This window comes from Dipodomys ordii, unplaced genomic scaffold (assembly GCF_000151885.1).
Source record: "Dipodomys ordii isolate 6190 unplaced genomic scaffold, Dord_2.0 Scaffold105, whole genome shotgun sequence".
In the NCBI taxonomy this organism is placed as follows: domain Eukaryota; kingdom Metazoa; phylum Chordata; class Mammalia; order Rodentia; family Heteromyidae; genus Dipodomys; species Dipodomys ordii.
The window spans coordinates 3,436,326-3,447,820 of NW_012267321.1; the positions used below are offsets into that span (position 1 = coordinate 3,436,326).

General features: G+C 55.4%; 3 protein-coding genes across 4 annotated transcripts in view; 1 reads left to right on the top strand and 2 right to left on the bottom strand.

Annotated features, from left to right (window-relative positions):
- The window catches only part of Tarm1 (T cell-interacting, activating receptor on myeloid cells 1), a 12,054-nt gene extending 10,300 nt beyond the window's left edge, over positions 1–1,754 (bottom strand). Inside the window, exons 1-3 of the mRNA XM_013027638.1 lie at positions 1,742–1,754; positions 1,305–1,604; positions 841–1,137 (exon numbers count right to left, since the gene is read on the bottom strand). Coding sequence (XP_012883092.1) covers positions 841–1,137; positions 1,305–1,604; positions 1,742–1,754 — 610 coding nt within the window. The remainder of the gene's footprint in view (positions 1–840; positions 1,138–1,304; positions 1,605–1,741) is intronic.
- A 4,270-nt stretch (positions 1,755–6,024) lies between these two features.
- Oscar (osteoclast associated, immunoglobulin-like receptor) lies at positions 6,025–8,953 on the bottom strand. Of its 2 annotated transcripts, XM_013027800.1 has the most exons (5): positions 8,875–8,950; positions 8,267–8,299; positions 7,359–7,658; positions 6,969–7,250; positions 6,025–6,484 (listed from the first exon to the last, which is right to left on the bottom strand). In XM_013027800.1, the coding sequence occupies exons 1-5, from the start codon at positions 8,909–8,911 to the stop codon at positions 6,336–6,338; spliced, it is 801 nt and encodes a 266-aa protein (XP_012883254.1). In that variant the 5' UTR covers positions 8,912–8,950; the 3' UTR covers positions 6,025–6,335. The 2 variants fall into 2 exon arrangements, with proteins under 2 accessions (XP_012883254.1, XP_012883255.1); XM_013027801.1 differs by lacking the exon at positions 8,267–8,299 and having other exon boundaries at positions 8,875–8,953.
- Positions 8,954–9,827: 874 nt separating this feature from the next.
- Positions 9,828–11,469, top strand: Ndufa3 (NADH dehydrogenase (ubiquinone) 1 alpha subcomplex, 3, 9kDa). The gene is made up of 4 exons (XM_013027811.1): positions 9,828–9,882; positions 9,991–10,065; positions 10,946–11,023; positions 11,307–11,469. The coding sequence occupies exons 1-4, from the start codon at positions 9,873–9,875 to the stop codon at positions 11,396–11,398; spliced, it is 255 nt and encodes an 84-aa protein (XP_012883265.1). The 5' UTR covers positions 9,828–9,872; the 3' UTR covers positions 11,399–11,469.
- Positions 11,470–11,495: the final 26 nt, after the last annotated feature.

Here is an 11,495-nt window from a genome sequence, read left to right on the forward strand (position 1 = left end):
TAAACCACCAGAAAACCGTAAGTGGTGCTGTAGCTCAAGTGATAGCCTTGAGCTGAAGAGCTGAGGGACAGCGCCCAGGCCCAGAGTTCAAGCCCCATGACCGACCAAAAAAAAAAACAAAACAAAACAAAACAAAAACAGAACATAACAATACAGACAAGTGACAGGTGCCACTAACCCTCAGGGGGTTAGTGGAAGTGTGGGGACCTCTCCACATGCACTGCAGGGCTGCCATATCTGTGAGAGGCCTCTGCACACATACCCCCCCTCCCACCCTTGCACACTGGCAGAGGAGCATGCGTGCTCTCTGCTGGCGTGTCAGAGCTGGCACTTGCATTTTTTCTTTATTTTTTTCTTTATTATTATTTTTTTTTTTTGGTCCATTGTAGGGCCTGAACTCTGGGCCTGGGCGCTGTCCCTCAGCTCTTCAGCTCACAGCAAGCACTCTACCACTTGAGCCACAGCACCACTTCTGGTTTTCTGGTAGTTTATTGGAGATAAGAGTTTCATGGCCTTTCCTGCCAGGGCTGGCTTTGAACCGTGATCCTCAGATCTCAGCCTCCTGAGTAGCTGGGATGACAGGCATGAGGCACCAGAAAAAACTTACTTTTGTTGTCGGTGGTAGTGGTGGTGGCAGTCAGGAGGCTTGAACTCAGGGCCTGGGCGCTGGCCCTGAGCTTATCTGCTCTACCACTTTGAGCCAGAGCTCCACTTGCTGAATTAGTTTCTGGATGGATCTGCTAGAAGTTCATGCGATGAAAGCTGCTCCACCCCCACCCCTACCCCCACCCCCCAGAAGGCAGCTCTGAGGCCTGGGGACGGTTTGAGCCCCCCCCTCACCTGCCACCATCACCTGCAGGGCCTCACTGGGACTCGAGGCCCAGGAAGGGGCTTGTGTCTGGAGGTACACACAGCGGTAGCGCCCCGAGTCGGCGCCCGTCACCCGGGTTAGAGTGAACGCCATGCTGCCCCCTGGTGAATGCTGAATCTGGATGGGCGATGCAGCTCCCTCCTTCAGCAGGGCGAAGGTGGTGTTGTCCGTCCTGTTGTCCGGCCTCTGGCACCGCAGGGTCATCTGCCCACCCAGGGCCACCCTGTCCCCTGAGTGGCTTTGCAGGGAAGGGCTGGGTGAAGCACCTGTGGGAGAGGAGAGGCTTAAGGCTCCTTTTGTCTCCCACCGTTCCATCCATTTCCCCTCCATTTCCCCTCCTCATCACCTCTTTCTCTCTGCAGCTTCTCAGGAGCCCAGATCCCTTCCCCCACCCATCACCCCCATCTGAGGGTCGCCACCCTCCCCTCCTCACCAGTAACCAGTAGCAAAAGGACCTCGCTGAGCTGTGCCCCAGGGTCGGGGCTCCCGGGCGTGTGCTGCTCGCAGGTGTAGGGCCCAGTGTCGCTCAGCTGGAGTTCTGTGAGCTGGAAGTCCACTCCTCCCTGTCTCCACTGCGTGGCAAACCGGGGGTGCCCGGCCCCCAGGGCCTTGACTCCTTTTCTGAGAACAAATCTAGAGCCCAGGATGGGGCTGGTGCACTGTAGGGTTATGTTGCTTCCGGGTGGAACCACGGAGCCCGGCTGGGCTTGGAGGACTGGTTTGGGGAAGGGGCCTGGAAGGAAGGAGGGAGGGAGGGAGGGAGGGAGGGAGGAGGCAGGGTTAACCAAGAAGCCTGGTTAAGATGGGGTGGGTGCAGGGACACGTTTGGGGTTGGCCATCAAGGACAGCTGGGCTGTGGGCTTTACTCACCACTTCCACTCATGTGCGCGACACTCAGCCCTGCAGGAGAACCTGCCGTGAGAGCCAAGCACCAGGCTGGGGCCTTGCCGCCGCCCTCCCCCACCTGACTGGGTCCCCAAGGCTGCTCTCAGTTCACCCCTTTTTCCTCTTTCTCATCAGAAGCCCAGGCCTTCCTCCCCTCCTACCCCCCAAGACCCATCTTGTGCTGTTGTCTCTCTGTAACTCATTTTCGTTGGGTAGCCATACTGTGACAAATGGCCACAAGCCTGCGGGGTTACAGCATCCAGGATTAATATCTTGACATTCTGAAAGGTAGAGCAATCCAGCAACTTGGGCCTTGTGGGCTGAAATTGGGGCTAGATTCTTTCCTGGGAGCTCTGGTCAAGGACCAATTGCTTTCCCTCCTTCTCTGTCTCAGTTGCTCACATCCAAAAGCAAAGTGCAGATGTTATAGGCTAATGGCGGGGGGGGGGGGGGGGGGGGTGTCCTGGGACTTGACCTCAGAGTCTGGGCACTATCCCTGAGCTTTTTTTTTTTTTTTTTGCTCAAGGCTGGTGCTCTACCACTTGAACCACAGCTCCACTTCTGGCTCTTTTTTGGGGGCCTGAACTCTGGGCCTGAGTGCTGTCCCTCAGCTCTTTAGCTCAAGGCTAGCGCTCTACCACTTGAGCTACAGCACCACTTCTGGGTTTTTTCTTTTTGCTTATGTGGTACTGAGGAATCGAACCCAGGACCTCATGCATGCAAGGCAAGTGCTCTACCACTGAGCCACCTTCCCAGCCCAGGCTCTTTTTTTAAATAGCAGTTAATTGGAGATAAGAGTTTCCCGGACTTTCCTGCCCAGGCTCACTTTGAACCCACATCTTTAGATCTCAGCCTCCTGGATAGTTAGGATTACAGATGTGAGCTGCTGGCACCTGGCATGAGCCTGTTTTTTGTTTTTAATCATCTCAACTTCATATGTTGAGATGCTAATCCCCAGCTCCTCCAATGCTGCTGTTTGCAGAGAGGGTCTTTAAAGACAGTTTGATTTGCCAGGCGCCGGTGGCTCACACCTGTCATCCTAGCTACCCAAGAGGCTGAGATCTGAGGATTGTAGTTCAATGCCAGCCCAGGTAGGAAAGTCTGTGAGACTCTTATTTCCAATAAACTACTCAAAAAAGTCAAAAGTGGCACTGTGGCTCAAGTAGAAGAGTGGTGGCCTTGAGCTGAAGAGCGGAGGGACAGCGCCCAGGCCTGAACTCTGGGCCCCACGACTGACAAGGGGGAAAGAAAGACAGTTCGATTCGATCCAGCAATCTCATTTTAAAATCTTTGGGTACAGTGTGCATTGGGAGAAGATTCACAATGGCCCAAGGGCCCTGCTCCCTGCACCCCGACACTTACCAAAACAGAGCAGGAACAGGAACTGGGGGTTCATGGCCAGCCCTCTGAGGCCCCTCAGGGCTGCTGTGGCGCCGGCTCAGTGCCTTCTGACTCCAGCTTCGAGGTGTTATGCACTCTCCTGGCTTCTGTGCGGTGGTGACCGGCAGGAAGCAACATGGGCTTTATCTCCACACCCTCCGGCCCCTCCCCATGGGGCCAGGCAGGAAGAGTCCACACACCCACATCGGAGCACACTTGTTCACGAAATCTCCATGGAGGTGGCGAGGAATTTCTCTTCAGATGACAGCAGGCCATGTCCCTTAGCATGTCCCTTAGTCTCAGCATATGCACAGTCCCACGAGCACCCCGCGTGCCCAATTGTCTTTTTAAAAGATGCTATTTTATCTTTAAATCATGATAAAAGAAATAAGGACTTCAAACCATTCAAAGGTACTCAAAGAAAAGGATATGAAAAGAAAAATGGAGTCAGCAAAAAAAAATAGTAAGGACTTTAAACTTTGCAAGCTGCTAATGTAAGATGTCTCAGTCTTTTTTGTTTGTCTGTTAACATAAAAAATCAAGTGAGTCTCAGGATCTGATTACTCTTTTCCATCATGTGTTTGGGAGGAGAGCACAATACCCTTTTGTCCTGAAGGAACTTACTGTCTGAGAACGGGACCCTTGGCTCATGCCTGTCATCCTAGCTACTCATGAGGCTGAGGTCTGAGGATCATGGTTCAAAGCCAAAGCCAACCCGGGCAAAAAAGTTTGTGAGACTTTCTTTTTTTTTTGCCAGTCATGGGGCTTGAACTCAGGGCCTGGGCACTGTCCCTGAGCTTCTTTTGCACAAAGCTAGCACTCTACCACTTGAGCCACAGCGCCACTTCTGGCTTTTTCTGTGTATGTGGTACTGAGGAATGGAACCCAGGACTTCCTGCATGGTAGGCAAGCACTCTACCACTGAACCACCTTCCCAGCCCTGTGAGACTCTATCTCCAATGAGCCACAGAAAATCAGAAGTAGTGCTGTGGCTCAAAGTGGTAGAGTACTAGTCTTGAGAAAAAGAGCTCAGGGTCAGCACCCAGGCCCTGAGTTCAAGTCCCAGGACCAGCAGAAAAAAAAAGAGAGAGAAAACCAACAAGGATATACCCCATTGGCAAGGTGTAAAACCAATTGTCACCATAGGTATTTCTTTGAAGAGTTATTTTTCCAAGAGTTGGTGCTAATTTTTCTAACATCTGTTGACTCTTACTGTCAGCCTACCCCCTCCTGTTTAGGATCCACTCTGCTATCTCGGCCCAGCTGTACAGCACAGTCTTTCCTGAAACCTGATGACTTGGGCACTTCCCCAAAACTAGCTGACTCAGGCCTTATTTTATGGGTGATGCAGCTGCAACCATAAATCTTAGCCTAGCCCCAACACCCCCACCCCACCCTGCTCTGTTCTCACAAACTACTCCCTGCCCCTAGTGAAATCCTCCACCCCCTACCTTGCAGCCATATGCACCTTTTGGCCGAAGGGCAAGTGTGTCCCTGCCCTTGAGGGTCAGCCTGTCCTCTTGCTGACAATCAACATTGCTGTATAGGACTTGGGATCCCCATGGTCCTCTGAGCTGAGCTTTCACATCCAAGACCCTTTTATTCAAAGAGCATTTCAGTGTATGGATTTCTTTCCCCCACAGAGAATAATCTAGTTCTGGTCATGAATATTCATGAGGTCCTCTATGCATATTTGTGTAGGTCTATGAATATTCATGGAGTTCTCCCCACCGCACAGCACCAGAAGACATGATTGATGTTCTGGAGAATGTTCTCAGCTCAACAGTCTTATCAAACCCATTCCTTAAATTAGTTTGATGACTCAGAGGAAAACAAAATCTTATATATCAGAAAAAGATGGGCCACTGTAGCGCTTCTGAAGTCTCTTTTGTTTTTATCTTTATTTTTGTCAGTGGTGGCGTTTGAATTCAGGGCCTGGGCGCTTGTCCCTGAGCTCTTTTTTCTTTTTTTTTTTTGCCAGTCCTGGGACTTGAACTCTGGGCCTAGGCGCTGTCCCTGAATTTCTTTGCTCAAGGCTAGCACTCACAGGAATCCCATCATGAAATCTCTCTCGATATCTACCAAGAAGAGCATTTTAGCAGAGCATAGTGGCTCACGCCTATAATCCCAGCTACTCAGGAGGCTGAGATCTGAGGCTTGTGGTTCAAAGCCAGCCCAGGCAGGAAAGTCTATGAGACTCTTGTCTTCAATTAACCACCAAAAAGCCAGAAGTGGAGCTGTGGCTCAAGATGTAGAGCACCAGCATTGAGTGGAAAAACTAAGAGTCAGCACCCAGTCTGTGAGTTCAAGCCCCAGGATTGACATAGAACAAGTTCCCTGTGAACTCTGCCCCACAGAGAGATGACCCTCTAGATGGAGCCCAGGGGTGGTGAGGAGATGGCAGCGAGGTGGGTGCTGAAAGGCCCAGGTGCCTGGGGCCTGGGGTTGGGCAGCTGCCACCTGTGGCAGCGTGGAGTGGAAAACCAATACAGCTCACCCGAAGCAGGAAGCCATGAGAAATGGTCTCATGACAATGCAGGGCGGGGAGAGGAGGAAAGCAGTGCCCTAGCCCACAGAACTGAGAAACCATGTGTGTGCAAACCCCCAAGCCCCATGCGAGCTCTCTGCAGACAGGAGCTAGGTACCCAAAGATCCCATTGGAGACCAGCCCAGGCAACACAGCCAAGATGCTCTCCTCTCCAAATAACTAGCAAAAAGCCAAAAGTGGTGCTGCAGCTCAAGTGGTAGGACATGCATGAACCTTGAGTGGACAGCACCCATGTCCTAAGTGCAAATCCCAGCAGAGAGAGAGAGAGAGAGAGCGCTGGAGCATGGAGAATAAAGAAAAAAATGTGACAATACCTTGGTTGTTGGGAGAAATCGGTGGGTGCAGTTGCTAAAATTTATTGAGCATTTATTACAGGCCAGTCATCCATGGGTTCACTTCACAATGAAGGAAATCCAGACTTCAGGATGCCCCAATGAGAGAGTACCATCACTGGGATGTGAGCCCAAGCCACTGGTACAGAAGCATCAACCACTGCCGGGGCCATCCACCTGATGCCGAGGTCTGGGAGCAAAGGGTGGAGGAAGACCACATCTGGCTGGGCCTGGGGTCCGGAGATTCTGGGGGGCTAGGCACCCAGGGATCCCAGCTCCTCCACTTCTCTCCAGGAAGTCTCCTTAAGTTCCCAAATCTTCATGGGCTCTCCCGGGGTGGGAGGCCTCCAAGGGTGCTGCTCCTGTCCCGCCTGTCCATGGCCAGCAAGGCGCCCAGGGCAAGGAGGACGAGGCCAGCCAGTGCCAGACGCACTGCGTTCTCCCGGGTGTAGTCAGAGGAGACAGAGCCTGCAGGCCATGGACCACAAGAGCTGTTGGATCTGGGGCTCAAAGTCCAGCCCCGACCTTCAGGTCCCTAAGGGGCAGGGACTTGAGTCTCCACGATATGCAGGATAAGGGGGCCTGGACCCCTGCGTCTGAGGGAGGAGGCTGGGGCCTGGACCTTTGGGTCTGAGGGAGAAAGTTGGGGTCTGGATGGACATCTGGGTCTGAGGGAAGCTAGGGTCTGGACACCTGGGTCTGAGGGAGGAGGCTGGGGTCTGGACCTCTAGGTCTGAGGAAGGAGGTTAGGACCTGGACCTCTGGGTCTGAGGGAGGAAGCTTGGCCTGGACCTCTGGGTTTGGGGGAGGAGGCTGGGCCTGGACCCCCAGGTCTGAGGGAGAAGGCTGGGGCCTGGACTCCTGGGTCTGAGGGAGGGGGCTGGGACGTGACCCCTGGGTCTGAGGGAGGAGGCCCCTGAGGGGTGGCTCCTGGGAGGGGTCTGGCTCTCACCCCCAGAGGTGATGGTCAGAGGCTCGCTGCGCTGGGACAGCACGTAGGGCTTGGAGGGCGTGTGGTAGTAGCAGGAGTAGGTGCCCGGGGCGTGGGCGCTGAGCAGCAGGAAGTCGGCCCAGGACTGCGCCGAGTCGTGGTACTGCAGCGGGGCTGCCATGTCCACGCGGTACAGCGCAAAGCTCATGCCAGGCATAGGGCCCGCACACCTCAGGCTCACATTGGCGCCGGGAGCCACCACTGGCCCGGGCAGCGCCACCAGTGATGGCTGGGGCAGCTGGTCTGCCGGGGACAGGCAGGTCCTGAGTCCTGGGGGTCTCCCTTAGGTCCCTCCTTCCCCAGGCTCCCTCTCTCCAACAAGGTCCCCTCTCCCCCCGACCCCCAACTCACCTGTCACCAGCAGCTCCAGGGCCTCACTGGGCTGGGACCAGATATCCAGTCCCCAGTCTGGACCCCGGTAACGGCATTGGTAATGGCCGCCCTGGGTAGGGGTCACCTCCTCCAGGAAGAACTCTGCCAGCTCACTGGGCACATCCCGGAGATAGGCAGGGGTCCCCTCTCCGAGCTTGAAGAGTTCAAACTCCCCGGCAAGTTGGGGTGCAAGGCACCTCAGGGTCACGTTGACTCCAGGGGTCACAACTGCAGCTGGCTGAGCCTCCAGCCATGGTCTGGGGTGTGAGGCTGGGGGGACTGACCAAAGGAGGCTGCCTGGGTCCCTGGGGCTCCAGGGAGCCTCGGAGTGAGGGGAGAAGGGAGGTTGGGGAGGGGGAGAGAGTCATCTTGGACAAACAAGACCATTTCCCAGCCTTGGCTTTCCATTGGAGGGGAGTACAATCTGGAATCGAAGCTTGTTGAAACAAGCTATGGACACCCTCCCCCGCCCCCCGCCCCCCTCCCGGCAGCTCACCCCTGGAGTCCCAGCTGCTCAGGAGGCTGAGATCCGAGGATCTCATTTTGAAGCCAGAAGGGGCAGCAAAGTCTCCAACTAAGCAGCCAAAAGCCTTAGAAACAAAGCAATGTCTCAACTGATAGAGTGCTAGCCCTGAGTGAAAAGGTTAAGGGAGCAGAGCCCAGGCCCAGTTTTCAAGTCCCAGGACTCATGCGCACACACACACACACACACACACACACACACACACACACACACACCAGCTGTAAATCAGAAGAAAGAGTACAACTCCTGAGCTTTCTTCTACAGCATTTAGTATTTTGGGAACAAGGTCTCACTGTATGACCTAGGCTGGCCTAGAATTCTTGATCCTCCTGCCTCAACCTCCCCAGAACAGGATGTTACTCACCCGATGGTGTGAAGCTGCTGTGACTGGGAGGCCCTGCAGAAGGTTGAAGGTCTCATTTTGTTCGTTTTAGAGCCCATGATCATGACTAGTGACACCTCACTGGGCACCTGGGAATCTGATGGCCCTGGTCCCCCACTTCCATCTGGAAAGCAAGAGCCCTGCCCCTCTCTCCTCCTCTCTGAAAAGCCAGAAACCCAGACTTCCATTCTCAGTCTGTTGGACCCAAAGTCTGAACCCGTAGGTCTGAGCTGCACCTTTCCACAGGGTCATCATGTGCCCTATTGTTCCTTCCTTCTTGGGTTTCGGGTGTCTGTTCCTCCAGTGCCCTTCTTCATCCCTGGGAGCCAGGAGTCCTTTCCCAGAGACTCGGGGGTCCTGGCTTCCAAAGCCCCTCTGCATTCGAACCTGGGAGTCCACAGTCCCCGTGCCAGAGAATTCAGTCATCCCCAAGGCTCCAAGCCCCAGCCCCGGCCCCTTACTCTGAACTGAGCATTGAATTCGCTTGCCCCACTGGTGCTGCCCGGTCACCCCTGCAGGGTAGGGTGCCTGGGTCCCCACGCTTCCCCCTTCCCTCTGCTCCCCCCCATGCAGAGGAGAGGGTGGCTTACAGAGGGTCAGCAGCTGGAGAAGGAGCGCCAGGGCCATCAGACAGCTCTCGGCAGAGCTGCGGACAGGGCTGGCTGTGCCCTCTCCCCACCCAGGAAATGAGGCACTGGCCTCAGGCCAGAGCCTGGTTTGGAGAAGTCAGGTGGGGCCCCCAGTGACAGTGCTCCACCCCACTGTCCCAGGGAGGAAGCAAGGATAGCCGACTATGGGAAAAGAGCACCTGCTCTTCACAGACCCCCAGCTGAGAACTGAGGAGGCCTCACAATCTGCCAGTGCTGAGTTAGGGACAGATACAGTCATTTGCATTGTCGTGTGTGTGTGTGTGTGTGTGTGTGTGTGTGTGTGTGTTAAGGCACCTGAGCACTAGGCACTGGGGCACTACTAGCACTAGGCACAAGGGCACAACCTAGCCCCAGCTGAGAACTGAGGAGGCCTCACAATCTGCCAGTGCTGAGTTAGGGACCGATACAGTCATTTGCATTGTCGTGTGTGTGTGTGTGTGTGTGTGTGTGTGTGTGTGTGTGTGTGTGTGTGTGTGTTAAGGCACCTGAGCACTAGGCACTGGGGCACTACTAGCACTAGGCACAAGGGCACAACCTAGCTCTAAGCACTAGGGCAGTACCTAGCACTAGGCGCCAGGGGAGCACACTGGGATGAAAGCTAGCGTTTCCAGCTGCGACCTCGAATAAGAAATAAATGATCCCCTTATAATAAGAATGACTTTACTCCGCAGCTGCAGGACAGCTAGAAGTTACTCTTCCAGGCTGAGAGACACCAGCACCGCAGGCGGACCACATCCTGTAAAACCTCTCCAGCAGCAGCCTTGAACTTCTGCTAGTGCACAGAAGTTGAGCCCGCGGAACCTCGCCCCAGAACCACAACTCCCAGAGTGCTCCGCGCCTTCGGTACCAGATTCCACTTCCGCCTCAGGAGCACGCTGGGGAGCCCCAGCACAGGGACAACAACTCCCAGAGTGCGCTGCGCCGCCGCCGCGACCAAGATGGCTGCGCGTGAGTGCGGGCGCCTGGGGCTGCAGTCGTTCTGGGCGCTCCTGGGCAGCCCCGGGCTTGGCTCGTGCGGTTAGAAGTCACCAGGGTGACAGTCCGCTATCTTCCCAGGGGTCACTGCCTTCCTCAAGGATGTCTGGGCCAAGGAGCCGGTGCTCGTCGTGTCCTTCGCCGTCGGGGGCCTCGGTGCGTGAGTGCCCCGGCGTGAGCGCGCCCCGCCCGCCCCGCTCCCCGTCCCCGCGCCCGCTCCGCTCCACCCCTTAGCCATCTCTGCGGAGTTGCGGCGCCCTTTGCCCTTGAGTTGTTGGGGGCGGCGTGGGCCCGGGATCTGTGGGGGCCCCGGATCCGTGCGCCTCTCGTGGGGACCCCCAGGCCTCCCCCCCCCCCCACCGAGGCTCTGCACACCGAGTGCATGGAGGCCCACGGGGGAGGGGTCATTGAACAGACTCCTGGCCCCCCGGTGAGGCCCGGAATTCCGCTTTTCTAACCGGTTTCTGGGTCAGGTCAGTCTGCCGACCCAAGGTCACACACGGGGTGCGGGTCCGCCAGCCACGTATGCTCAGCGAGCTCTCGAGACGGCGGGAGACGCATCCGATTTCATCGCAGCAGCTTTATGCTGTCCGCTTTTTTATGTTGAGATAGGGTCTTACCAGGTTAAATCTAAGTCCTGTTGTTCATCTCGTGTGTGCTTTTCCCTCTCATGTGAGGTGCCAGAAGACGTAAGATTACACGTGGCTGTTTTCTGTCAGCCTTCCAGCAGCAGCAGCAGCAGCACACTGCTTTTGCTCCTTGCCTCGGGACTCCACATTCTGGCCTGAGAGGATTGTAACCTGTCAGTGACTGCTCTTTGCTCGATCTCCCGGCCAGTTTGCTGCAGTCCTGTTTCTCTAGAATAGCCCCAAGTCACCCTCAGGATGTTGCTCCGCTGTGACCACCCCCACTGCCTCCCCTCTGCTCCCCACTTCTACCCACTCACTTAAATGCCACAGGAACCCCTAGAGCAAAGCCTTCCTGGAGGTCTTCCCTGCTCCCCTGTCCCCCTCCCCTCACCCTTGTCTCTCCACAGCGATTATTATGCCTGTACTCAGCCCCTACACCAAGTACTCAAGCATGATCAACTCGGCCACACCCTACAACTACCCAGGTGAGCTGGAGCTCGGGAGGACAAAGCCTGGGTGGGCCATGGTTCACACCCATTCTCTTCCCATCTTTCCACTTTCTACTGCTTTCCAGGGCTGGTCTCCCACCTCTACTGGAAATGACTATCCTACCTGTCTCCCATTTCCCACTTCTCTGCTTATTCTCTGAACCCTCTCTCTTTCTGCTGGAATCTTATTTTGCTCTCTAAACATAAACTGACAAATCAGCTGACCTATTCAGAGCCCTGGAGATGTGCCCCTTCTCAGTGCCCCCTTCCTGTCTCACAGTGCCCCTCCGAGACAATGGGAACCTGCCAGATGTGCCCAGCCACCCCCAGGACCCCAGAGGCCCCAACTTGGAGTGGCTGAAGAATCTGTGAATACCTTTGCTTACAGCGGACAGGGAGGTGAACCCCTTCCCTGGGGCCTCAATAAAAATGTGAAAACCAAACTCAGAGTCTGAATGTGATTAGAGAC

Bases quoted from the DNA above. Each gene is read 5' to 3' on its own strand.
- Oscar (XM_013027800.1), bottom strand. From the start codon at position 8,911: ATGGCCCTGGCGCTCCTTCTCCAGCTGCTGACCCTCT. The intron at 8,300-8,874 runs GTAAGCCACCCT...AACCTTCTGCAG, and splicing joins TCTCCAGCTGCTGACCCTCT to GGCCTCCCAGTCACAGCAGC. The intron at 6,485-6,968 runs GTGAGAGCCAGA...CATGGCCTGCAG, and splicing joins TCTGACCATCACCTCTGGGG to GCTCTGTCTCCTCTGACTAC.
- Ndufa3 (XM_013027811.1), top strand. The intron at 10,066-10,945 runs GTGCGTGAGTGC...GTCTCTCCACAG, and splicing joins CTTCGCCGTCGGGGGCCTCG to CGATTATTATGCCTGTACTC. The intron at 11,024-11,306 runs GTGAGCTGGAGC...CCTGTCTCACAG, and splicing joins CACACCCTACAACTACCCAG to TGCCCCTCCGAGACAATGGG.